This window comes from Gamsiella multidivaricata (assembly GCF_025024155.1).
Source record: "Gamsiella multidivaricata strain RSA 2152 chromosome Unknown BC939scaffold_7, whole genome shotgun sequence".
Taxonomy (NCBI): Eukaryota; Fungi; Mortierellomycota; class Mortierellomycetes; order Mortierellales; family Mortierellaceae; genus Gamsiella; species Gamsiella multidivaricata.
This window is the reverse complement of record NW_026251715.1, coordinates 392,739-417,048: the sequence shown is the minus strand read 5'-3', so window position 1 is coordinate 417,048 and position 24,310 is coordinate 392,739. Positions and strand designations below refer to the sequence as shown.

Here is a 24,310-nt window from a genome sequence, read left to right as displayed (position 1 = left end):
GTATAACCGCTGAATCGAAGTTTGGATCATTAAAGTGCGTATTACCCTTCCCTCTACAAACCAATGTTCGTCGTTTGTCAATATGACCTCTAGTTCATAGAGGCTTGAGCTTCAATGTTTTCTACGCAGAGTTGCGACAAGATGTCCCTCACTATATTGAAGGAGGGAAAAAGAGTGTAACAAGTGAAAGACATGATGAACGTGAATGGACTTTTCAAAAAATTATGATTACGTCACAGAATTTTTAGCTGCTTCCGTTGTCCTCGGATGTGCGGATCGTTTTTCACTTTTGATCATCAAGCAACCTTTGGCACCCAATCGCTGCACTTCTCATCCCCACTCTCTTTTACATTCTTTGTGCACATCATGTCGGCTGTTCCTCAACAAGAGCTGCCCCGTCCCGGCGGTTTCCCTGAAATCAGATACAAGCGATATATCCCCAAGGTTGGGCCCTCAGGCTTGGTCCTCTTCTCCGGTATCACCCTCATGTGCTCTCTCGGCCTCTACAGAACTGGTCAGGGCAACCTCGAGCGCAGGTAATACAAGATCAGAACACTGTCCTGTGCGATTCGCAAAAAAAAAAACCGACTCAAGGACAAAGATGCAGGAACCAGAATCTAGGAAGAGGCAGGGACAGGAGGGCGCGTGGACTTTTCAGTTTCGACGTTTTCGATCCTCTCTTTTTTTTTGTGTGCGTGACAATAAGCCGAGAGCGGGCAGGATAGCACCATTGCAGGCAGATCTGTGCAATCGGCGCCGACGTCTCTACAAATAGTCAAGAAAGCACCGATGGCGGTCCGTTAGGACAATAGCTATCGCGTGAGATGATATCGTCATTCCATGGATTCAGATCTTTACGATGCGCGCAGGGCTTGATACGCTAAGAGCAAAGGATCAGACACAGGCACAGGCACGAGCAGCAGGATTAAAGCGTCCATGTCCATCAAAGATCGTTCCAGGGGTACCATGATCATGTTCCATCGTTATCTGCGTTTCACATGCGGCCTGAATGCTACAGAAGCGTCCAGGGGAACTTGAGTGCTGCAGGAGTGTCCATGGAAAAGCAGGATCGCCATCAAATTTAACACGGACCCGGATATTTCCACCCCAACGCTACGATCAATCACGACCATGATCTGTGCAAAACGAACCGACATGTGGTGCTCATCGACATTTCCGAACAACTATGTCTCCTCTTCCTTTCCTCTTCTGGAACTATTAGAGAACTTGAGCGCGAGAAGGTTTGGTCGCGTATCCACTTGGTCCCGTTGTTGCAGGCTGAGGCCGACCGTGACACTCACCGCCGTGAGGTCGCTGCGAAGGAGCGGGAGGCTGAGATCATGAAGGATGTCAAGGGCTGGAAGACTGGAGATTCCGTTTATAACTCTGAGCGTTACACCCCAAAGACTTTTGTTGTTGTTCCATAAAGTTTTTTTCTTTTTTACAAACGACGCACCATGTGAAGACGACAAAATCAAGGCGAACGTTTATTCCTTTATTTCTTTTTCTTTCTCTTTTATTTTTTTTGTACGCAAGAAGATGATGTGAGGAGGAGAGAGAATAAGGAGGAAGGAGGAAGGAACTGTACGGTTATAAAGACAATAGAAATAAACATTATACAACACCCCTCTCCCTACTCTGTATTGAACAAAGAAAAAGAAAAAGAAGATGCGTTGCGTATCATGGTCGTGCCTTTCTCAACTTTGATCGCTTTGGCTGCGAATGGACAGATTTGTGCACAGTCTTCATATCGGCCCCAGTTATCGTGCAATGCAAGGGCCCGATTTATTTGATCTCGCAAGGTTCTGGGTTAAAGTGTGCGGGTCAGCACGGTGGCCTCGCGTCCGCTCTTGGCCTTCTTGTAGACGTTCTCCTCCAGACCTTCATGCTTGGCCGCGAATCTAGCTGCCGCAAATAAGTAGTCGCTTAGACTTTAAAAAAAAAATACGAGACAATTGCAATGAATGTTAGTATACTCGTCTATGGCCAAAGTAAATAAAAAAAAAAAAAAAAAAAAAAAAAAAGCAGGTTCTGGCTGGGTTAACGCATTGCGACAGGTGTTGAGGGAAAGAAAATAGGCGTACCGGTTGAGATACTTGAGAACAGATTCGTCCGCATCGTTGGCTTCGACGACAGGGATGGTCGTACGTTCGGCGCGTCGACAGATCTATGGGACGATTTGTTATTGAACAATGTCAGCTCTGTCAGCACTGTTCTTTTTTTTTTATATTTTTTTCCTAGGTCCACGCCAACGCAAGCGTAACTCTCGACATGAATGGCACTTACGGAGCGCGCTTGGTGCAAAAAGATGCTGGACTCTCCTCCGGAAGGCAGGATAAAGTTACGAAGCGGTGGGAGTTGCTATCGCATGCAGTGTTTTCCACCAAAAAAAAGAGGATGTGCTTGTGTTAGGAACTCCAGATGCCGTCGCTTTTGATTGCGTTCCTCTTTTTTCTTTTTTCTTTTTTCTTTTTCTTTTTTTAAATAGTCCTTAGGATTGTAGATAATAAAAAAAGAAAGGGCTGCGAGTAAAAACTGAATGGCTCCTTACAGAATCCAGGCGATCGATCCAGCTCTCTAACTTTTCGACGTGTCCCTCGTCAAAGGTCGTGTTGCCTAAAAAAGAAAAAAAAAACGTCGCCATCATCAATAAATGACGGAAGCAGAAAAAAAAATATTGGTTGGGAGAAAAGGAGCCCATTGAGTTCCTCTTTCGTGTTCTGGTTCTTACGGAGCTGGCTTTCGGAAGCATCGTTTCTGGGTGTCGCGATGTTGGATCCAATGTCCTGCAAATTGCACTGAATCTGAGTGGATTGAAAAAAATACATAGATACAAAACGGGTTGATGTTTAGTACCTCGCTTGCATGGATGTGCATCTTTGCCCTCATCCGCGCGCGTTTCCTGTTCTTTTACCTCGATCAATTGCTCCTCCAATCCATTAGCGGACTTTTTGCAGTAATGGTGTGCGATTCTAACGAAATTGTATCAAGACAACAACAATAACAAATATTAATAAGTATTAGTATTCATGGAAGGAACTGAATGAGTGGGATGCATAGGTGGTACAGTACCCGATACTGGAGTTGAGTTCATCGACCGCTCCCAGGGCTTCGAAGATCCGGTCGGTTTTAAGGCGGCGCTCGCCGTTGTAGAGCGAGGATTCGCCTAGTAGAGCAGACACATAGAGTGCGATCAATCATAAGTGTTCTGGGGTCTCGAGGAGAGTAGCGGGGAAAACATGCTTGATCTGCTGCGAAATAGAATACCTCGGTCGCCGGTTCGGGTGTAGAGCTGCGACTTTTTGGGGCTGGGATTAAGTAGGTAATAAAAAGGCGTGTAAGCGAGCAAGTCGCAAGGAGGGTATGTGGGTGCATAAGACGAGGGGGATGTGTAGTTACTTTTCAGATGCCATGTTGTCCGTTGGTTGATTTGGGATCGGGATCGTGTCTTTTGTGGGGATGATCAAGTTGGATGGGAGTGTGAAGGGAGGGGAGTAAATGCGATGCGGTCCTTTACATGGGGACTTGTTTTGTCTCGGCGGTGGATGGATCGACGGGGCACAGACACTCTGTTTCGCCACCAAAAGCGCGTTTTTGTTGCCACTAAACATGCAAGCACCATGCTCGCCCAGCACACTCCATCACAGACACACGCGCTTTTTTTTTTTTTTCTTTTTTTTTGCGGGGGATACCAGCACTTCCTCAGTAAAGAAAGGGGGGGCATGCACACAAATACATCCCGCAAGTACTCGACTGGAACATTGAAACATAGCGCGATCGACAGGGCTGTGGAAATATGTTGCAGCGAGCGGCCAGGAGCTGTACACGTTTGCGGATGCGCCTGCAGTTGTGGAGAAACCGCCTAGATTCTTTCTTCGACTATTGGATCATCCATTCATAAATGGTGGTGCGTGTGTAATAATAGCGGGCAAAATACTCGAGCAGAGGGTGAGAGAGCTCTGAAGATGTGAGTCAACGAATAGGCCCTTCGTTCTTTGCCTTCTCCCTTGTTTTTCTTTCTAGGAGCTCAGCTGGAGATCAAAAAAAAAAAAAAAAAAAAAAAAAAAATGGTACAGAGGGGGATTGCGTTATAGCGGGCCAGTATGAGCGAGAAGACGACTTTACTTGACTGTCGACTACAATCATGGCTCTATTGAATCGCCATTCATCATACAAACAGCGAGTCGTGGGGGGAGAGGATTCAATCGATTCAGTTGAAAGTGAGGTGATGTTGCGGGGGTTCAAGCGGATTGCCTCAAAAGGAACACTCTTTCTTTTCTTTTTTTTAGAGAGTAACTCGGTACAGGGTTTCTCAGGCTGAGAATTATTCCAGGTCGGTCGTTGGTCGTTGAGGGAATAATGATGATGGCACGGATCCAGTTTTTGATCTCGTCGTTTTTCTTTTGTTGTTCTCGACGACGTTTGGGCGCCATATATTCAACTCCAGCTCGCTTATTTATTTTTCATTCCCATCGACCAGAGAAGGAGAGACATCGCACAACAAATACGCACGCACACGCCCCAGACAGACACAGGCATCTTTATTATACCACAGAGAAGAACACTATGGAAGGGGGGAAGGGAGGGAGGATGGGCCTATTACCGATGTTATTCGTTGTACCCATGTCGATCTCTAGGTCGAGTTTAGCTGGATGTCAAAAAAAAAATACATTCGCCGACACTAACAACAACAACACACACCGCACACAGGCCAACAGCTAGACTACCCTGTGTTTGCTTCATAGGCTAGACTAAATTATGCCTGTGTGACACGGACGCAGGCCAGGGCTGGACAATAGCAGGCTGACTGGGCTTGGGGGAGTTAAAAGAGAGGATCGCTCACTGTTCAAGCTCGAGGGATGGGCATAAGAAGGAGAGGAATAACGGCTGATGGGTCAACCGATGGGCGTGTCAAAGACCCCCTCTTGCAGCGCGCAAGGACTATGTGGGATATGTGCGTAGTCTCTGGTACTCTAGGTAAGTGAGAAGATGTTTATTAAAAAGTGTGGGGAAAGTGACCACACCGACCAACCTATTTTTCAATTTTTGGTTTAGATATTTTTTCAATCTCCACAATAGTCCAGAAAAATAACATAAACAAAGTAAAATATTAAACCAGCACTCAATCAACAACAAAGTCGAGAAAAAGGGATGATGGCGGAGAAGGTGATGGGTGTAGCGAGCAGAGCAGTGTTGGGTGTGTGTACATGTAACCGCGCCATTGTTATTCCCATCTAGACCAGTATAAAGGAGGCTGCTGTCATTTTTATTGTTGGGTGACACTAAAAAAACAAAAAAAAAAACCAGGGTTCAAAGGGGCTAATTCTGTCTCGACCACTGCGTTAGTTCCAATGTTCTCAAACACGACTGAGGAACAAGAAGGAGGAAGTATCTAAGAACGAGCGTATAGCTGGGAGGGCTGGATACGATTGAAATCCATGGCGGCTAGTTTGGTCTGTATGGGTGTGTGTGCAGTCCAAGTGGAGATGCATGTGTGTCCCTACGCAGCCGCAAAACGAATTTTTGTTTTCTTCCCCACATTCAGACCGACATCCAAAAACGGACCAATCATCGACCGGTGCCGTGTGTGCTGTAAAAGAAAAAGAAAAAAAACGTACGAGGCCCTACTGCTCCTTTCAGAGTCGATGTCGATGTCGATGTCGATGGTGTTATATCGGCTGTATTATTGGGATTACTCACGTATACTTGGCTTCATATCCATACACTCACACCCATGAGTTCTCGTTGTTGTTGGTGTTGCAGTTGTGTGTCTCTGTCTACCCCACATCTCGCTGTTTAAAGAAGGACAGAAAGGAGGTACCTTGGGAATGTAGTCTAACGGGCAAGCGGACTCTTGACTCTTCCGCCACACCTTTTTCCGTTTTCAGAACAAGACAAGACACGACAAGACAAGACAGCGACAACAACAGCTCAGCTTCCACCTTGCTGCCTCAGGGAGAGAAGGAAGGTGTAGGACGAGGGGCGGTCGTTGTTGGTGTGTGTGCATGGTGCTTCTGTTCCTGAGACTGTTGCGTATGTGGGTGTGGTTCTTCCCACGAAATTGAAAAAGGAAATCGATCCCCAGGAAAAAGCAAGATGTAAAGCAAGAATAGAATACTAGAGTACTCGAGCCAATTCAGTCCTGCTCGTACAGTACTTTTACTTTTACTTTTACTTTTACTTTTACTTTTACTTTTACTTTGAAAGAAACATTCTTTGGTCGCTCCCCCCGCATTTCTTGGTGTCTTTTGGCCTCCATCCTCCTGGTCGTCGTATAAAAGGCGTTCCTTTTTCCCTTTGTCCTCCACAACCCATCCTTCTCCCATCCTCTGCATCCTCGTCTCCGCCTCCATTCTTCCGCCTTGCATTCTCCCATTTCTTTTTTTTTTGCATCTTTCTCTCTGCATCTGCATTCCTAAATAGATCCCCACCCCCCTAATACCTCATACAAAAACATACAATGATTGCATCTCCCCTTGCTGCTACTGACGCCCATCTCAATGGTGCGCATCCTCACACCATCAAGGACATGCCCGGCTACATCGAGAACGCTTTCCACGGCAAGGAGGCCCAGATGGTCGAGGTCACCCAGCACCTGAGCGAGAAGGGCTTCATCCCCGCTGCCTTGGCTCAGAACGAGGTCTCTTGGTTCTACGGGTAAGCAACTGTCGCAACCGCGCAGTAATCTATCGTAATACATCCTTTCTATTCCCTCGGCTAGTGAAAAAGGAGCAATCTCCGCTGATACTCTGCTGTTTCCTGCGTGCATTTCATCTGGTCCAATAGAAACCTCGGCATCGACGACATGTACTTTGCCTCCGAGTCCGTCGAGTCCATTGCCAACCACATCATGGCTCTCTATGGTGCCAAGATCTTTGCCTACACCAAGAACGACAACGGCCTGGATATCAATCTCGAGCGCGAGACTGACGAGGGCGCCGTTTACATCCACACCTCCCATCCCGGTGTCTCGCAGCTCTATGGACCCCAGCACGAAAAGAGGTAAGCAGCATCCTCTGTCTCCCCCCCTGATTCTGGGCGCATTAAACACCTTAAGACTAATTTTTTTAAACTATATTCTCTTCCTCATCAGAATTGACGCCAAGTACCTTGATGTCAGCAACACTGAGCGTGCCTTCCGTCTGGAGTCTTACCGCTCCAAGGGTACCGTCTCTTCCTCGTCCTCGACCCAGCTCCGCACCTACTTTGTCCACCAGTGCTCCTTCGTCAACCCCAAGCCCACCAAGGAGCAGGAGAACGATATCCGCGAGACCGCCGACAAGAGCTTCCTCGAGAAGGCCACTGGGAACACCCTTGAGATCTACTCCAACGTCATGAAGCTGGCCCTCGCCAGAACCGGTCCCGTCATCGAGATGTTCGAGGTCGAGGGCTCCCGCGAGCGCCGCCTCGTCATCGCCTACAAGCAGCAGACCACTCAGTCCTTCTTCTCGGCCATCTCGGATTTGTACCATTACTACGATCTGTACTCGACCCGCAAGTACGTCGAGCAGTTCTCGAACGGCATCACGATCGTCTCCCTTTACCTCAACCAGATCCCCAAGTCGACTGCTCCCCCAATTGAGCACTCGATCCACCAGATCATCAAGGAGGCCTCGTTGATCTACTGCTTGCCCACGACCCCTCTCCAGAGCTTCTTCCAGACCAACAAGCTGTCTGTCCAGGAGTCGATCTATGGTTACATTGGCTGGATCTTTGCCCAGCACTTCTTGAACCGTCTCGGAAATGAATACGTTTCGCTCGTCAACATCCTCGATACCAGCAACTCTACCCATCAGGATGTCCTTACCAAGATGAAGAAGCGTCTCCGCACTGACACCTTCACTCGTGATTACATTCTCGAGATCATCAAGACCTACCCCGAGCTCGTCAAGCTGCTTTACATCAACTTTGCCATGATCCACTATGTCAACCCTGCCGTCAACTCGCTTCAGCCCACACTCTCGTACCAGCGTCTCCGTACCGACACTGTCTTGAGTGAGGAGGAGCTCCACGAGAAGATCCGCCGCACGACCTCGAACTCGCACGAGCTCATGGTCTTTGAGTCGTTCTTGGTCTTCAACAAGCACGTGCTCAAGACCAACTTTTACCAGCCTACCAAGGTCGCTCTTTCCTTCCGCATGGACCCCTCGTTCTTGCCCGAGATCGAGTATCCCACCAAGCTGTTCGGCATGTTCCTCGTCATCGGATCCGAGTTCCGTGGTTTCCACCTGCGCTTCCGTGATGTCGCCCGTGGTGGAATCCGCATCATTCGCTCCCGCAACAGAGAAGCGTATTCGATCAACTTGCGCTCACTCTTTGATGAGAACTATGCCCTTGCGAACACCCAGCAGCGCAAGAACAAGGATATTCCCGAGGGCGGTTCCAAGGGTACCATCTTGTTGGATGTCAATCAGCAGGACAAGGCCCTTGTCGCTTTTGAGAAGTATGTCGATGCTGTCCTTGACTTGTTGATCGTCGGCGAGACCCCCGGCATCAAGGAGCGCATTGTCGACTTGCACAAGAAGCCCGAGATCCTGTTCTTTGGCCCCGATGAGGGTACTGCCGACTACATGGACTGGGCTTCTGCTCACGCCCGCGAGCGTGGTGCCTCCTTCTGGAAGGCCTTCACGACCGGCAAGTCCCAGTCCTTGGGTGGTATCCCCCACGACACCTATGGTATGACTACTCGCTCGGTCCACCAGTACGTCCTTGGCATTTACCGCAAGTTGGGACTCAAGGAGGAGAACTGCCACAAGTTGCAGACCGGAGGTCCAGATGGTGACTTGGGATCGAACGAGATCAAGATTTCGAAGGACAAGACCTGCGGTATCGTTGACGGATCCGGAGTTTTGTATGACGCTGAGGGTATTGACCGTGAGGAGTTGGCCCGCTTGGCCGCGAACCGTCTCATGATCTCGAACTTTGATGCTTCGAAGCTGTCGCCCAAGGGTTTCCGCGTGTTGGTCGATGAGGTGAACGTCAAGCTGCCCTCGGGTGAGGTCATTGATGACGGTCTTTCATTCCGCAACAACTTCCACCTGAACCCCATGGTCAACTGCGAGGTCTTTGTTCCCTGCGGTGGTCGCCCCGAGTCGGTCGATCTCCAGAACGTTGGCCGTCTCTTGGATGCTGACAACCACCCCCGCTTCAAGTACATTGTCGAGGGAGCCAACCTGTTCTTCACCCAGGAGGCCCGTCTCCGCCTGGAGCGTGCTGGTGCTGTTGTGTTCAAGGACGCTTCGGCCAACAAGGGAGGTGTCACCTCATCGTCGCTGGAGGTGTTGGCTGCCTTGGCGTTCACGGACGAGGAGTTTGCTCAGCACATGCAGGTGACTCCCGAGAACACCCCCGAGTTCTACCAGGAGTACGTCAAGGAGGTCCAGACGATCATTGAGCGTAACGCCCATCTCGAGTTTGAGGCCCTGTGGAGGGAGCATCAGCGCACCAGGACTCCTCGCTCGATCCTTTCGGATGAGTTGTCGCTTGCGATTGTGAAGCTGAACGAGAACTTGCAGCACACCTCGCTGTGGGACAACATTGCTTTGCGCAAGGTTGTTTTGGAGGAGGCCTTCCCCAACATGTTGTTGAAGCAGGTTGGATTGGAGACGTTGATGAAGCGTGTTCCCGAGAACTATGTGCGCGCGATCTTTGGAGCGTACTTGGCCTCGCGCTTCGTATACAGGTACGGCACGGAGCCCAGCCAGTTTGCGTTCTTTGAGTTCATGACCCCTTACTTCTCCAAGGTTCAGCAGTAAACGAGGCGGGATGGATCGATTTATTTTTTCTCTTGCAATGTATATAGACCAGCAGCATATTTCTTTATTAAACGAGTGCAATTAAAAAGAAAAAAAAATCTGTAATGATGACAAAGTGAGGTATGTGTGACAAGGACGAGGATGCAAGCAAGAGCGTAAAGATGGGATCCCAGTAGAGTCAAGAGCTGAGAGGATGAAGATGTTGGTATGAAACCAGGAAAGGATGACACGGATTGTTTTGTCTGGAGGAACTAGCTAATCCCGCCCTGAGGGTATGAGACCTGAGCTATGGCTAGTGTCTTGAACAGGGGGGAGGAGCAAGTGTCGGAGATGTGGTCTCCAATCGTGTGTACAGCAGCTGGCGGCATGGGATGGGTTCCTCGGGCTCTGATGTTTAGCATTGCTGCAGCACAGCAATCGTATTCTGGTGACACACACAACATGTGTAGGATGGTAAGCATGCAGTCATGGAGTCGTTCTACGTATTCAGTACAACCAAAAAAAAAAAAAGTCGCCACCAAATAAGGGTCCATGCAAGCATAGAAACTCTTCCTCCTCCATTCTCATTCCGCTCCTTCATTCCACTCCTCCATTCCACTCCTCCACCCTCCTCTTCTCATTGCAGACCCACTCTCCACCTGTCTTCTTCCTTCCTTCTTTACCGCCTCTCTCTCCTCTTCTTCCCTCCCTGCATATCTTTTCATCTTTCATCTGTCATCCTTCATCTTCCAGTCCTACTTTCTGATCCGTCGTCGTTAAGAAAAACAAAGACGCTTTCATTCTATCAGGGCATTTTGCTCCCCTTTGCGTCGGGTCCAGCAAAAACAAACACAAACAAGGACACACACACACATCTCCCCCTCTTTACAGCAACCACAACTGCGATCTTAACGACACTCACTCCCCGCGCAATGAACGTCGGAAACAACAGTACCGGCACTCCTACCAGTGTCAACAACGTCACCAATATCTCCATCAAGGCGTTCACCTCCTCACTGTTATTCAACGGCGCCATTGGTATTGGGGTCTTTGTCGCCTTTTGTATCGTACGGCATTGGAGTAAGAAGATCTATCAGCCAAGGACATACCTTGTCACCAAAGAGTAAGCACAAATGCGCATTCACACAGCTCCCACAGCTCCCTCTCTCTCTCTCTTTCTCTCTCGTCCATCCACTCACATACACATATTCGCCTTGGTCGATCTATCTACCGATCTATCTATCTGTCCTTCTCTCCATCCGTTCGACCACGCAACCACACCTTTGACCATAAAGCAGCAGATCAATATGCATGCACCATTAGAGCTAATAGTGTTGCTAGTGGGTAAAACCTTAATTGTGATGTATGTCCTAATTCGTTTTATTTTTTTCCCTCGTCGTACATGCAGCATTCGATCCCCGGAACTACCCCCGGGCATCTTCAGCTGGATCACGGCCTCGTTCAAAGTCAAGGATACAGAACTACTGGAAAAAGTTGGCCTTGATGCATACATGTTTCTGAGATTCCTCCGGATGAGCGCGTATGTGTTTTTCATTGATAGGCACAATGCATGATGATGAAATATGATAAAAAAAAAAAGAAAAAGGCCAGCTTCTACAGTGCGACAATAGATATTTGGGCTTAGGGGTGATTACAGGGGGAACTAAGCAGATGATGTAATTTTGCTCGCCCGATAAGAACAAACGTAGAACAATCGACTAACAGATGGAGTCAACTGTTGCGCGGAAAATTCTTTTAGGATGTTCTTCGGAGGTTGCTGTGTGCTGTCGATGCCTATTCTGATTCCATTGAACATGGGGGATGGGATCATCAAGCCAGGAGAAGGAGGACTGGCGAGCATGAACATTGGTAACGTCAAAGACTCTTGGCGCCTCTGGTTCCATCTCACGTTGACCTATATCTTTACTTGTAAGTGATGATTTCTACGGAACAGCAAAAGGAAAAAAGTATGCCGAAAACTAAGACTGACCATCTCATCGTGATTTAAAAACAGTGGCGGCGATCTTACTGCTGTGGCGAGAGATGCGCGAATACACACGCCGCCGCCATGCCTATTTGATGAGCGAGAAGCACACGAAGACACCCCAGTCAACCACCATCCTCATCACCGCAATCCCAAAGGGTCTTAACACGGAGGAGGCACTTTACAACATTTTCAACCGGTTTCCAGGGGGCGTCTCCAAGATCTGGTTGAACAGGTATACGGAGTGATCAGACCTAATACGCACCCGACAATCTGTAAAAGAAAGGATTATACACCAGGCATAATGGCTTATACTAAACTATGCCGCCTTTGTTGCTCTGACTGTTGTTGTAGGCACCCAGAAAACCTCACGAAGCTGTGCAAGGAGCGGGACAAAGTTGTGAAGCATCTGGAGATGGCAGAGTACAACTATATCCGATCTGCCTATGGCAAAAAGTCCAAAAAGGATCCAGAGATCAAGGAACCACAGCGCCCTATCGGCAAGACATCCACCATTCCCTGCTTGGGAGACAAAGTCGATCTCGTTGAATTTTACGCCGAGCGACTCTGCCAATTGAACCAGCAAATTCAGCAGGCCCAACAATCGGGATCAGTCGAATCACTCAACTCGGCCTTCATCCAGTTTCGCAGCCAATTTGCAGCCCATAGTGCAGTGCAGACAGTCGTCCACCCCACACCGTTCAGGATGACGCCCATGTATGCGGAGATCTCGCCTCTGGACGTTGTGTGGGACAACATGGACTTGAACACGCTAGTCAGAAAGGGACGATCCATGGTGATCCTCGTTTCTTCTACGGTTATGATCTTGCTGTGGACCATCCCCACTATCGTCATCTCTTCGCTTGCGACAATGTCCGATATTGTCAACGTGTTTTCATTCTTGTCTTTTTTGGAGGACCTCCCAAGTGGGGTACTGGGTGTCGTCCAAGGTGTCTTGCCCCCGCTTCTGCTTGCGGGTCTCATGGCTCTGCTGCCCTTCCTCTTGACTATAATGGCAAAGTACGAGGGCCATGTCCAATACAGCAGCATCTCCCTCTCGGTCATGGCCAAGTACTTCTTCTTCCTCGTCATCAACGTGCTGCTCATCTCAACGCTTTCGGGTGGGGTCCTCAAGACACTCAATGAGCTCAACAAAGAAGGATTCAATTTCAAATCGCTCATCTCTCGTTTCTCAGAGAAGCTCCCCAACGCTTCGACGTTCTTCATTACGTACGTGCTCCTTCGTGGATTTACAGGACCAGCTCTGGAGCTCTTGCAGATCGTGCCACTACTACTCAATTTCATGTTCACCCAATTGCTCGCCAAGAGTCCACGCCAGATTTGGGGTGTCCAAGGCAGCCTCGAGTCTGTCAACTATGGCACCCTCTTTCCACCCCAGACGCTCATGTTCTGTATCGGGATCTTGTACTCGACCATTGCGCCGCTGATCCTGCCCTTCGTGGCCTTTTACTTTACGATGTTCTACTTTGTGTACCGCCACCAATTTCTGTACGTCTACCACCAGCCGATCGAGACAGGTGGGCTTGCGTTCCCAAAGGCGGTCAAGCAAGTCTATACGGGGATCTTTATTTCGCTCATCACCCTTTTCGGTATTTTCCTGATGAAGCAGGGCTCCTCGGCGGTGCCTCAGCTGGTACTGCTTGTCATTTTGATCGTCGCCACTGCCCTCTCGCTGAGCAATATGAACGAGGCATTTAATCCTCTGGTGACCTATCTGCCGGTTGCCCTGTTTTCTAAGGATCTCCACGTCGACAGGCATGGTGTGGTCACGGAGGGAGACGAAGCACATGAGAGTGTGAAGCAGCCGGACGAGGAGCAGGTGGAGCCAGAGGACGGAGGCATTATGCACATGAAAAACCTTTCGCAGAAGAACCTCACCTCGAAGCAGATCCCAATGCCAGAGGACAACCAGTCTCGGTTTGTTCTGAACAAGCAGCTGTACCACGACGGCGACGACTACCACGACAACCATAACGACGATCATGATCACGACCATGACCACGTTTTACCTTCGCAAGACGACACTTTTTCAAATTCGAGACAATCCTTTCGCCATCGTCATCCATACCACCTTGAGAACTCATTGTCTTTTGATGATTCGAAATTCCTCGTGCCTAGGCCGAGTCCACGGTATGGGGAGCTACGCAAGCCTGACCGAACCACGCCTCGTTATAACAGTAGCCCGATTCTTGCTCGACCAAGGTCATTCATGGACCGAGCACCTTCATTCAACAACGGTAGCAGACCTGTCTCGTTTGTGGACCGGCCAGCGACTTTCAGGGCGGAGCGTGTAATACACGAAGAGCCAGAGCAGTTGTCAGAGCACAGCCCAGCAGGCGTGGAGCTGGAATACCTACAGGATCAGGCATATTGCCACCCATCGACTTATGATGTCCAGAAGCCGGTGTGGCTGCCGATAGATGAGCGAGGACTTGCACAGGCAGAGATTGATTGGCTGAGGAGTCGGGGGATCGTTGTGGCCACAGATGGCGCGGTTCTGGATTCGGCCAGGGCAAAGGCGAAGGTTGCGGGTATTATCTATGCCCCTGGCGACGAGACACGGTACCGCTTGGAACGTGGCGAGTAGAGTTGGGCGCCATCTAGCATTTGTTACTTCATTGCTCATGTACAGAATATTCAGCTATTATCCCCCTGTAGCATAGTTACACAAAAGAAAAGCCATTGTTTTCAACATCATCAAAATGATTCAAGCGAAACTGTTTGCGCTACTGCCGCATGTATCTTTATTTGATTGATTTCTATGGTCGCACTGGGAAGGGGTTTTTTTGGTGGCAACAAAAAAAACAGGTCTTTGATCCACAACGCGCTCGCGACGCGTATGACCCCTCCCCGTGGTACATGAAATTGACTGATTGTCCACCACCATCCCCACGGCCACGTTACTAGACTACAACCACAGCGCGGTGGATCCGTCGCGAATATCCACTACCAGATTATTATTACTATTTCCTCATTGCGGACTCGCCGCTTACCGTTCCTTGTCCGAGCATAAAGAGAAAAGAAGGCCGCAGAATAAAAAAAAGAAATGCGTTCGGAGGGAAACCCCCAATTGCTACCACTCTCGGTCCTTTGTGTGCATTCACACTCGGCTCTCTTTCATTATACAGACTACACAATGAGGCACCGCACGCGTGCAAAGGGTCCGATGAAGCGAACGCGAAGGCCTGGCAAGGATAGCCACGAGCGCTGTTTCTTTGTTCGGCAGGCCCGACAAAGGCATGGTAGGGTGTAAGGGATTTCTCGTACAAAAAGGCTAAGAGAACCCACCTCTTTTTTTTTTTTTTTTTTTTTTTTTTTTTTTGTTACTTTGTCTTGTTCCCTACAGAAAATAAAAAACAGCTACGTTTCGTGAACTTTTTATCAAGCATTATCTTTTTCTACAATCCCAGACTCAGAATCTCAAACCCAAACACGTCCCAAACATGGCATCAACCCCGAAAGCCAACGTTCCCAATGGTTCTCAGAACCCGGGCGATCCAAACCAAACCCCCAACGATCCCAATGATCCCAACGACCCCGATAACATGCCTGGCCCCATCCCTCGCGAAACCCGTCGGATGGCGAAGGCGAAACTTGCTGCTGAGGCAGCTCGCGCCGCCGAAGCTGCTGCCGCCCAAGATCAGCAAGAGAGACCCACCATGGTAACCCCTCCCGATTCGAGCAGTGCGCCGACGTCCGATGTCACGACTCCCCATTCTTCTACGCCGGCTGCGGATGCTCGAGCAGTAGGAACAGCAGCAAGGGAAGTGGTAGCAGCAAGAGAAGTGGTAGCAGCAAGAGAAGTGGTAGTAGCAAGAGAAGTGGTAGCAGCAAGAGAAGTGGCAGGAGCAACAGCAGGAACAACAGCAGGAGCGGTGACTGCACCGACAACCGCTGCAGCTACTCGTGGAGGACGCAGACGTTCTAGAGCTAAAGCTGCGAACCCGAGGTCGCGATCGACGACTGTCACGACCACGGTCATGGCCACAATCTCGACTACCGAGGCGGTCACCGCGGCGTCTGTTACAGCGGCACCGGCTTTTGCGAGGACCAAGGCGACGAAGGCCGCCCCGAAGGCCGCCACGAAGGTTAAAACAGCTCCACCTGCGAAGACACCGGCGCCGAAGCGACAGCGTCTGGGTTTTTCGAGCAGCGGCAACAAGAAGAAGTCTGAGTCCGAGCCTGAATCCGAATCCGAGTCTGAGGAAGAGGAGGAAGAGAAAGAAAAAGAAGCAGGGGAGCCTGAGAACATCGCAGATGAAAACAAAAATGGGAATGAAGGTGAAGGTGAAGGTGACATCGAGGTTGAGATGACCACTTCCGTGGATCCCTTGCCGAACCAGAGCGCGTTGCAGGCTGCACAGCCCGCGCAGCAGCAGCAACGGCAGCAGCAGCAGGCGATTGTGGAGGAGGAGAATGGGTTACTGGGTCAGTGGGAGATCCCAGTCCCTGTCCGGACCACGGTCTCGGTCGAGGAGCCTCCGGCTTCAGATTTTGTGCCAAGACGTAGTTCTCGACCGCGCGTTGCTCCTTGCCGCTATGGTGCGAGCACTGCTCCTCATGCTCCAGCCGCAACTGGAGCGAAGCGAGGGCGCGGGGGAAAATCGAAGCAGCGAGGTCCTGCATCTGCGCAGGCTACAACTTCTACATCGGCTGTGGCTCCTGCAAGAACTGATTTTCGGGCGGGCCAAGTTAACATGACAGCGCAGAGGCCGGTATCAGGTTCAGGTACGGTCTCGCAGCCGGTCTCGCGTTTGGGCTCGGGCTTGACGGTTGCCGGGAGACAGAGAGTTGCACCTGCGACTTTGAACAATGCCAAGGTGAGTGGGCCTAGGACTTACGAAGAAGCCTTCGTCACGCATGCACAGCGTGAACGTGAGCGCGGGTCGCATTCTGGACGTGCGCTCGAAGCACCTGAGCGCGGAGTTCCACAGCGCCTTCGATTTGTGGCCGAGAATGGAATGCCAAGTGACGGGGCAGGTGAAGGTACCGAGACCGACTCCAGGCCGAGCGCGGCCGGTAGACAGAGGGAAATTTATAGCCCGACTACGAACAACGCGGTAGCAACACTCGTATCCATGAGGAGGCAGCGTTGGCTTGAACAACAGCAACAACAACAGCAGCAACGCCAATACCAGAATGGACAGCAGGTTCCTGCTGTAAATGGGTACCATCCGCCTCAGTCTCAGGCACAACATCCGCAATCGCAGCGACCGTCCTCACGGCCTGAACCCTACTACGTTGAACCCCAGGCCTCGCGCCCAAATGCCCATCATCCCTATCACCCCTATGCATACAACAATCAACCGAACGGTCTCCAAGCTCAGAGTAGTGGTACCCGCCTTCCATCTCCACCACGCCCTCGCGGCCCCCGAAGCATCCTTCCACGGCCTCCACAAGATCACGGTCGAGCCCCTTCAATTGACGATCGACAGCAGCAGCGGGGCCCGGGCCCTTTGTCGGGGCAGTTAAGGACGTACTATGAGGATGCTTATAGCAGGGGAAGAAACGACGCGCAGGTCGAGGCGACGGATCAGTGCGAGAGTGCGTACAATGGTATGCTTTCGCATCGTCAGCAGCAGCAGCCCTATTACCCACCTTCGTCTCCACCTCGTCTAGAGCCCCAGCCCTACTATCCACAGCAGCCTCATACCCAGCAGCCCCATACCCAGCAGCCCCATACCCAGCAGCCCCATACCCAGCAGCCCCATATCCAGCAGTCCCAGTATTATCAAGAATACGAGTATGGACCACGTCAGCCCCGGACTCTGTCTCCACTCCAGCACATCACCTCCTACAGCTATCCTCCGATCTTGCACCACGGAGACCAGCGTTACCAGTCTCAGCCTCATGGCCATGAAACACCCGCTGGATACGGGTACCGAGGCAGTGCCCCTCCAGGCGCTCATTATGCCGCTTACGAACAGCAGCAGCAGCAGCCTCAGCCTCAGCAGCAGCAGCCTCAGCCTCAGCAGCAGCAGCCTCAGCCTCAGCAGCAGCAGCCTCAGCCTCAGCCGCAGCAGTATCAGCCGCAGCAAGACCTTCGAGGCCGCCAGTTTCCGGATGAGACTACTTCACAGCAGCAGCCTCCAAACCCAGCCCAGTCCCAGACCCAGTGCCAGTTCCAGGATCAGGATTGGGGCCAGGGCCAGGGCCAGGGCCAGGGATATGAGCCCCAGTGCGAGTGTCAGCACCAATGCCAATCCCAGCACAACCGGCCGCTGATGCACTCCTCGGACCATTTCCAAGATGCTCGAGGAGGCTCGCAGAACTTGGATGCACCCTTGAATTGCCATCTTCCTGTGGGTCGTGTTTCCGAGGGCCCTTTAATGAATGGCCCACACCGGACCTTGCCCCCGATTTCGAGTGTCTACGCGTTTCTGGGACCGCCTCCAGAAGTGCCGGACGTGTTGCCTTTGGTTCCTATCCAGGCGGAAGAGACTTTATCAGGTAATGGGGACGGAATTGAGGACGGAAGCGAAGATGAGAGGTTTGATGGAGATGAGAGTGGGGCAGACGGAGGAGACGAAGACGAGGGCTCGGGGGAGTGGGTGGTCAAAGACGAGAGAGGCCATTAAGGTCTTTTGGTCTGAGAAGGATGTATGTAACCGGGAGGCTTCTGGAGGATGTGCGCGCGCTGTGCTGTGCATGAGCCATGCTTTGCTGTGCTGTGCTGTGTTGTGTTGTGTTGTGTTGTGTTGTGTTGTGTTGTGCTGTGTTGTGTTGTGCACAGCTAAACTATCTTGGCCATTGCTTCCCCCATTTTTAGTTAATACGAAAGTACTCCCCCCCTCCTCCGCAGTAAACGAATTTTTTTAGCAAGTGTCTTTCACGAATGTTGTCTCCGTTCCTTCAACAAGTACGGGTTCTTTTATATATATATATACTTCTATTCCTTGAAGGAATGACATTGGGTGCATGTGTACAAGTGTTCATTTGAGAATAAAGAAGATGAAGGAAAAGAAAACTCGATGAAGGTGTTTGTTGCTACGCAGGGCCCCGTCGTTGTTATTTAATTAACTTTCTTAGCGAGCTCTGCCGTTCTTGGGCTGGGCACGAGCCCTTATAAGCTCGCGTTTCTCCTTGAGCTTCTTCCAGAGCCGCCTCTTTTGCTTCAACACATGGTTGACCGAATCCCGGCTTTCGTTCAACAAGTCGATATACTGATTGCTGCAATTGATGTTTTCCTAAGCAAGACCAACGAATAAAAAGGTATCAATGTTAAGCAAGCATGGTCCCCGGATACTATCAATAAAAGTTGCAAAAGAAAAAGGAAACAACTATACCATCAACATGGCCAGGGTCTTCTGAACCTGTTCCTGATCCTCGCCATGCTCCTGCCATGTCTTATTGCCTTCAATCAACTCCTCCTGATCGGGCTTCCCCCTCATCGCGGTCGAGCACCCTTCTCCCATTCCGTAGCCCAGCTGCGGATATAACGGATCGTCGCCCTGAAGGATTAACGCCACCCGACTCATCATCTTGTTCACCATCTTTTCGCGCTCAATCATCGCCATCGCATGGACGGCCATGATCTGCAACTGTGGACTCTCAAACAGCTTCCTCAGCTGCGGCCGCTGCAAAATCTCGGTCGAACTCTCCAATGGGGACAGGATCTCGCTGATATTGATCCCCGCATAGGGATTCTCGTCGTCCGAAATCTCCTCTGTGACATCATCGCTTCCTGCAGCAACGACGGGGCGAATCTGGATGACTTCCCGCCTGCCGATCGAAGCCGCTGCTGTAGATACTGCTGCGACTGAGGATTTGGATCCAGGGGCTGCTGTGCCGGTGGTCGCAGCAAGGGACCGCCGAAAATTCGATCGAATCTCTTCTTCGTTGTCGTCGACTGTGGGGTTGTTGAATTCCGGGACGATAAGTCGTGTCCCGCCCGTGATGGGGTTCGCCCGATGTTTGAGTTTGTTCCCGCGATTATGGGGCACAAAGCCAATCTCTTCTTCGTCCGACAGCTCGTCCCTGACCTTGCGCGCCTCTGCGGTAAAGTTAATATTAAAAAAAAAAAAAAAAAAATTACAGGGGAAATGAGGGACGGATTAGGTGGTGAGGAGGTTTGAGCCGGTTGAACAAAGGAACGTTGCATTTGCAATGAGTTGATTGAAAAGGCTTTGCAATGACTAGAAGCGTACTTGGTGTAGGGGCAGACGCCAATGGTTCTGGCAAGGGAGCCAACCTATCAGGAACAGAGACAGGAGGCGAGGTTAGCCGCGCTGGACAAGGACGGGAGCTGTGTCCGATGCAGTTGGATGTGGATGGAGAGGTGAGCCAGAGTCGTGGGGAGGGGTGGAAGCAGAGGGTGGCTGAGGAGGAAGAGAGAGAGAGAGAGAGAGAGAGAGAGAGAGCGGGGTGGGACGCACCTTTTGCCATGCCTCAGGGCCATGAGGTGCTCTGCATCCAATGTGCTCGACTGGTCGAGCATCGAGGGCAAAGAAGGGGGGAGTGGGTGGTGGGGAAAGGCGAGGAGAGAGAGAGAAAAGAAAGAAAGTAGGAAGGGGAGAGAGGAAGATGCCGGTGGAAGAAGGGAAGAAAGGAGAATGGAGTGTGAGCGAAGGAGGGGATTCTTGCCGGTTGATGGAAGGAGGCGAAGGAAACAAAGTGATCCCCCAGAGGAAGGAGGGGCAGTCCCACGATGCTCTCCCATGTGGTTGCAATAAGAGAGGGCAGCACTCTCGCCCTGTGCACCCCGCTCACTCCACCCAGGGCAGATCCGATTAGGGAGGGCGAGTCGGTCCGCCAGTGAGAAAAAAAGAAAAGAAAAAAAGAAAAAAGAAACACAGTGTCTGTGTGCCTGGTCTTGGTCTGGCCTCTTGCTCCTCTTCTCCCTCTCCTCCCTCTTCTTCTTCTTCCTCCTCCTCCCCCTTCGTCTTTTTTCTTCCTTCGTCTTCATTCCCCTCCGCTCCTCCTCCACTGCTTGCCGCCCACTTGCCGTCGTCACCCTCGACACGTTTCTATTCCTCGCCAACCCTAATAGCACACCTCCCCCGCTGCACTGTAGCCACTCCCTCCCCCCTTCTCCTTCCTTCTTTTTTTTACCCTCTCAACAACCATGTCTGCAGGCGCACCCTCTACACCAGCGATCGTTCCTTGCAAATACAAGACCGGCCGGACACTTGGTCAGGGCACCTATGCTGTTGTCAAAGGTACTCACTTTCTAATTAATAATAATAATAAAAATATAAAAAAAATCACACGTTTTGCTCTTGCCGTTTCCTCGACCTAGCAGAGTTCTGACTTACCCATTCCTGTTCCTTTCTTATTTATGGTCGCGTCCATACAGAGGCGGTTCACGTAAGTACCCATGTGAATGTGGTGCCTTGGATAAGAAAATATCCTTCTCGACACAGAGAAGTTTCTTTTCTACAGCATCCATCCGAAGGAAGGAATGATATGTCCGTTTTCCCTCTCCACCCCACTCTCCCACCCTAAACCGTACTATGCGTGTGGATCACCAATGTAGATTGATACCGGAAAGAGATATGCCGTCAAGGTGATCAACAAGAAGCTGATGGAGGGCAAGGAACACATGATCCGCAATGAGATTGCTGTCCTCCGCCGAATCTCCATTGGCCATGCCAACATCCTCACCCTCGTCGACTACTTCGAGACCCTGAACAACCGTACGTGAGAGCCACACCCGCGCGCCAGCCCAGCCCAGTCCAGGCCTGCTCTGCCCTGAGCGAATGAATGCGCTTATCTTGTCCAAGACAAACCTTTCGAGTGGAGGCCAGACTAAAAATGAGTTTGTTCGTTTTTTATTTATATTTTTGCATAGTGTACCTGGTGACAGAGTTGGCTGAGGGTGGCGAGTTGTTCGACCGAATCTGCAGAAAGGGCAACTACTACGAACACGACGCGGCCCATCTCGTCCGCACCATCTGCAGTGCCGTTGCCTATCTGCATGAGCAGGGCATTGTTCACCGAGGTATGCATTGCATAATCCTGCAGGATCTTTTTCTTTTTTTCTTGCCCTCGTTCTCTCTCTCTCTCTCTCTCTCTCTCTCTCTCTTTTTTCTTTTTTTTTTTTCCTCCTCACCATGACCTTTTTGTGCGGAGTGAAATACACCGGCCGCGGCTTCTTTTTTCCTGAAGAAAAGAAAGCAGTGCTATGATGAGACATGATGAGAAAATAAGAAGAGAGCCTGGATACGTCGGATAAAGCCCAGGAGAATGAATGTGGTACGGGATGAAGAACACTCTACTGATAACCGTAATTCTGTTCGCATCTATCTTTTTCTTTTTCTTTTTTTGTCTCTCTCGCTGGATCGGGCTGTTTCTCCTTCATGACATCCATGGATGGTTTCTAGACTTGAAGGTATGTTGTTTATCCGGTAAAATGAAATCGAAAAACCTCCTCGGAGGACAATGGCGCAATTCGCTGGTCTTTTTGGGCTTTGCTGTTTTTTGCTCATTGCTTCCCGCTTTAGAATGCAATGGAGGTCCGATCGCTTTTCTAACTTGAAATATTCTGAACATCATTCCCATCCACTCTCTCTCGCTCTCCGCGCCTCATTATTTGCGCGTCTCCGTGTCCGCTTACGCCCTTCTAATGACGAAATCACCGCCCTTTCTCAATGCCACAGCCCGAGAACCTGTTGTTCAAGACCCCAGCCGAGGACAGCGAGTTGCTGATCGCCGACTTTGGTCTGTCGAGGATCATTGACCAAGAAAAGTTCCATTTGCTGACCACGACCTGCGGAACGCCAGGATACATGGTATGTCCAAACTTCCAATTGATGGGCCCTATCATATTGTCACTCGCGGTTGAAGCCTGTCTTGTTCCCGCTCCATGGCGTCGCTGAGAAACACGACGGATTGAAATCGACCAATTGATCGCTTAGTCAGCCTGTGTGTGGGGATGCCATACCCTCTTTCGCAACCGCACGAAAAACGGACGCTGTGGTCATCGATCTGATCAGTACTTGAGGTACTAACAATCTCGGGGAGGGGGGTTATTTTTTCTATTCTGTTTGGTTGGTAGGCTCCCGAGATCTTTCAAAAATCGGGACATGGCAAGCCTGTGGATATGTGGGCCTTGGGCGTAATCACCTATTTCCTGCTGTGCGGCTACACCCCATTTGATCGTCAGAACAGTATGGATGAGATGCATGCCATCTTGAACGCCGAGTATCAGTTTGCGCCTGTAGAGTACTGGCAGGGTGTTTCTGAGTCAGGTACGTTGATGCTTTTGCGTTTGCTTTGCTTTATTTTGTCAATGATCGTGTGATGAATGAAGAAAATGGCACTCTGTACTGATATTGACGCACTTTTTGCCTTGTTCATTGTGGCCCTCTGACGACTTTTTAGCAAAGTCATTTATTAACGGATTGCTGACGGTCGATCCTAGCCTCCGAATGACGGCTGCGGAGGCATTGGAGCACCCATGGCTGGCACAGTCTGTCCAGAGACAACAGGAGGCAGAGCAATTGCTGCAACAGCAACAGCAGCCCCAGGATCAGGGACCCCAGGATATGGAGGGAGTCGCGCCCCACGATCTGTTGCCTTCCATGATGTCGCGTATCAAGGCCCGTACAAAGTTCCGCAACGCTGTCGGAGCTGTTAAGGCGATTAACTCGATGCGAAAGCGACATGAGGAGTTGCGTGAGGTCCATCCCGAGGAGGTGTCGCATGTCTTGAAGCGTGAGGATGAAGATATGGTCTAAGGGACGTTATCGAGGGAGAGGGAGAGAGGGAGAGAGAAAAGAGAGAGGGAAAAGAGAGGGGAGAAAGAGAGAGGGAAAGACAATACGATATCTATTCTATTTTTTCGACCATCGTCGTTCAACGTTGGGTGTGAGAGAGCTTGATCAGCAAGGACGGAGGTAGAGAGGGAGATGGACGTGGGATCTTGGGATCTTGGGAAATGATTTACATACAGCCTTGGATTGAATAAAATGAAGTAAGAGACAAATATCTGTGGTTTTTGGCATCTAATGCTGCTGCTGATGATATCGTAGGCACAAACAGTATATATATTCAAATAATAAAGGTCTTTTTTTCGTTTTTCGTTTTTCGTTTTTTTTTTTTTTCTTTTTCATTTTTTTTTTTCTTTCATCTCTTTTTTACAATCCTGTTGCATGGAAGACTTGGTTGATATGCTCGACGGTATTGGGGGAAGTAATCTTGTCGCTATTTTAGAAATTACAAAAGGAAAAAAAAAGAAAGAAAAAGAGAAAGAAAGAAAAGTGAAAGAAAAAGAAAAATGAAAAAGATGCGGTTTTTGATATGTCCGGTCAGTTTTTTTTTTTTTTTTTTTTCTTTCGATCGAGGATGGCGCCATGGCAACCAGCCCAATTTGAACCAAATTCCCGGTGCGGACGAAAATATTTTCCGGGGCAAAAAGAAGAAAAGGAATGGAAAGGGGATATACACACGCAAATAATACGGGGGATGGAAAGAGATATACACATATTATACATATATACATATATATGAAAAAAAAAAAAAAAAAAAAAAAAAAGTCGAGTCGTCATGCTCGAACATTTTGCCGCACGGCTCCTTGATCGCGTTCCTTCAGTTCCATAATCGTCGTCAGAGAGAAACAGATAGCGGTATG

The 24,310-nt window shown here is 50.1% G+C and overlaps 8 protein-coding genes across 8 annotated transcripts; 4 read left to right on the top strand and 4 right to left on the bottom strand.

Annotated features, from left to right (window-relative positions):
- Positions 1–366: 366 nt before the first annotated feature.
- BC939DRAFT_392906 (GRIM-19) lies at positions 367–1,427 on the top strand (the record flags this gene model as incomplete). Its single annotated transcript, XM_051552057.1, has 2 exons — positions 367–536; positions 1,223–1,427. The coding sequence occupies 2 exons, from the start codon at positions 367–369 to the stop codon at positions 1,425–1,427; spliced, it is 375 nt and encodes a 124-aa protein (XP_051416253.1).
- A 383-nt stretch (positions 1,428–1,810) lies between these two features.
- BC939DRAFT_499590 (Adenosylcobalamin biosynthesis, ATP:cob(I)alamin adenosyltransferase-like protein) lies at positions 1,811–3,413 on the bottom strand (the record flags this gene model as incomplete). Its single annotated transcript, XM_051559954.1, has 9 exons — positions 1,811–1,931; positions 2,085–2,167; positions 2,287–2,361; positions 2,552–2,616; positions 2,732–2,804; positions 2,915–2,972; positions 3,073–3,166; positions 3,268–3,308; positions 3,400–3,413. 9 exons carry the CDS (start codon positions 3,411–3,413, stop codon positions 1,811–1,813), a joined length of 624 nt encoding a protein of 207 aa, XP_051416252.1.
- A 3,047-nt stretch (positions 3,414–6,460) lies between these two features.
- BC939DRAFT_392851 (Glutamate/Leucine/Phenylalanine/Valine dehydrogenase-domain-containing protein) lies at positions 6,461–9,755 on the top strand (the record flags this gene model as incomplete). Its single annotated transcript, XM_051552054.1, has 3 exons — positions 6,461–6,657; positions 6,787–7,002; positions 7,094–9,755. The coding sequence occupies 3 exons, from the start codon at positions 6,461–6,463 to the stop codon at positions 9,753–9,755; spliced, it is 3,075 nt and encodes a 1,024-aa protein (XP_051416251.1).
- Positions 9,756–10,258: 503 nt separating this feature from the next.
- Positions 10,259–14,442, top strand: BC939DRAFT_439410 (uncharacterized protein). Its single transcript, XM_051553964.1, has 5 exons — positions 10,259–10,857; positions 11,143–11,274; positions 11,494–11,663; positions 11,749–11,953; positions 12,073–14,442. The coding sequence occupies exons 1-5, from the start codon at positions 10,667–10,669 to the stop codon at positions 14,324–14,326; spliced, it is 2,952 nt and encodes a 983-aa protein (XP_051416250.1). The 5' UTR covers positions 10,259–10,666; the 3' UTR covers positions 14,327–14,442.
- A 657-nt stretch (positions 14,443–15,099) lies between these two features.
- Positions 15,100–15,527, bottom strand: BC939DRAFT_439409 (uncharacterized protein). Its single transcript, XM_051553963.1, has one exon. It carries the CDS (start codon positions 15,453–15,455, stop codon positions 15,189–15,191), a length of 267 nt encoding a protein of 88 aa, XP_051416249.1. The 5' UTR covers positions 15,456–15,527; the 3' UTR covers positions 15,100–15,188.
- Positions 15,528–16,242: 715 nt separating this feature from the next.
- Positions 16,243–16,922, bottom strand: BC939DRAFT_439408 (uncharacterized protein). Its single transcript, XM_051553962.1, has one exon. It carries the CDS (start codon positions 16,911–16,913, stop codon positions 16,464–16,466), a length of 450 nt encoding a protein of 149 aa, XP_051416248.1. The 5' UTR covers positions 16,914–16,922; the 3' UTR covers positions 16,243–16,463.
- A 1,648-nt stretch (positions 16,923–18,570) lies between these two features.
- BC939DRAFT_439404 (uncharacterized protein) lies at positions 18,571–20,339 on the bottom strand. Its single transcript, XM_051553961.1, has 4 exons — positions 20,115–20,339; positions 19,887–19,930; positions 19,026–19,732; positions 18,571–18,926 (listed from the first exon to the last, which is right to left on the bottom strand). The coding sequence occupies exons 1-4, from the start codon at positions 20,174–20,176 to the stop codon at positions 18,765–18,767; spliced, it is 975 nt and encodes a 324-aa protein (XP_051416247.1). The 5' UTR covers positions 20,177–20,339; the 3' UTR covers positions 18,571–18,764.
- Positions 20,340–20,561: 222 nt separating this feature from the next.
- BC939DRAFT_439402 (kinase-like domain-containing protein) lies at positions 20,562–23,774 on the top strand. The gene is made up of 8 exons (XM_051553960.1): positions 20,562–20,897; positions 21,035–21,045; positions 21,215–21,374; positions 21,530–21,679; positions 22,062–22,069; positions 22,338–22,469; positions 22,736–22,928; positions 23,062–23,774. The coding sequence occupies exons 1-8, from the start codon at positions 20,804–20,806 to the stop codon at positions 23,415–23,417; spliced, it is 1,104 nt and encodes a 367-aa protein (XP_051416246.1). The 5' UTR covers positions 20,562–20,803; the 3' UTR covers positions 23,418–23,774.
- The last annotated feature ends 536 nt before the right edge of the window (positions 23,775–24,310 follow it).

Coding starts and splice junctions, on each gene's coding strand:
- BC939DRAFT_439402 (XM_051553960.1), top strand. CDS start 20,804: ATGTCTGCAGGCGCACCCTCTACACCAGCGATCGTTCCTTGCAAATAC. Junction 21,375..21,529: donor CTTCGAGACCCTGAACAACC/GTACGTGAGAGC, acceptor ATTTTTGCATAG/TGTACCTGGTGACAGAGTTG. Junction 22,929..23,061: donor GCAGGGTGTTTCTGAGTCAG/GTACGTTGATGC, acceptor ACGACTTTTTAG/CAAAGTCATTTATTAACGGA.
- BC939DRAFT_439404 (XM_051553961.1), bottom strand. CDS start 20,176: ATGCTCGACCAGTCGAGCACATTGGATGCAGAGCACCTCATGGCCCTG. Junction 19,733..19,886: donor GGCGTCTGCCCCTACACCAA/GTACGCTTCTAG, acceptor ACTTTACCGCAG/AGGCGCGCAAGGTCAGGGAC. Junction 18,927..19,025: donor AGACCCTGGCCATGTTGATG/GTATAGTTGTTT, acceptor GGTCTTGCTTAG/GAAAACATCAATTGCAGCAA.
- BC939DRAFT_439409 (XM_051553963.1), bottom strand. CDS start 15,455: ATGGGGAGTCGTGACATCGGACGTCGGCGCACTGCTCGAATCGGGAGG.
- BC939DRAFT_439408 (XM_051553962.1), bottom strand. CDS start 16,913: ATGGTACCCATTTACAGCAGGAACCTGCTGTCCATTCTGGTATTGGCG.
- BC939DRAFT_439410 (XM_051553964.1), top strand. CDS start 10,667: ATGAACGTCGGAAACAACAGTACCGGCACTCCTACCAGTGTCAACAAC. Junction 10,858..11,142: donor ACATACCTTGTCACCAAAGA/GTAAGCACAAAT, acceptor TCGTACATGCAG/CATTCGATCCCCGGAACTAC. Junction 11,275..11,493: donor AGATTCCTCCGGATGAGCGC/GTATGTGTTTTT, acceptor AAATTCTTTTAG/GATGTTCTTCGGAGGTTGCT.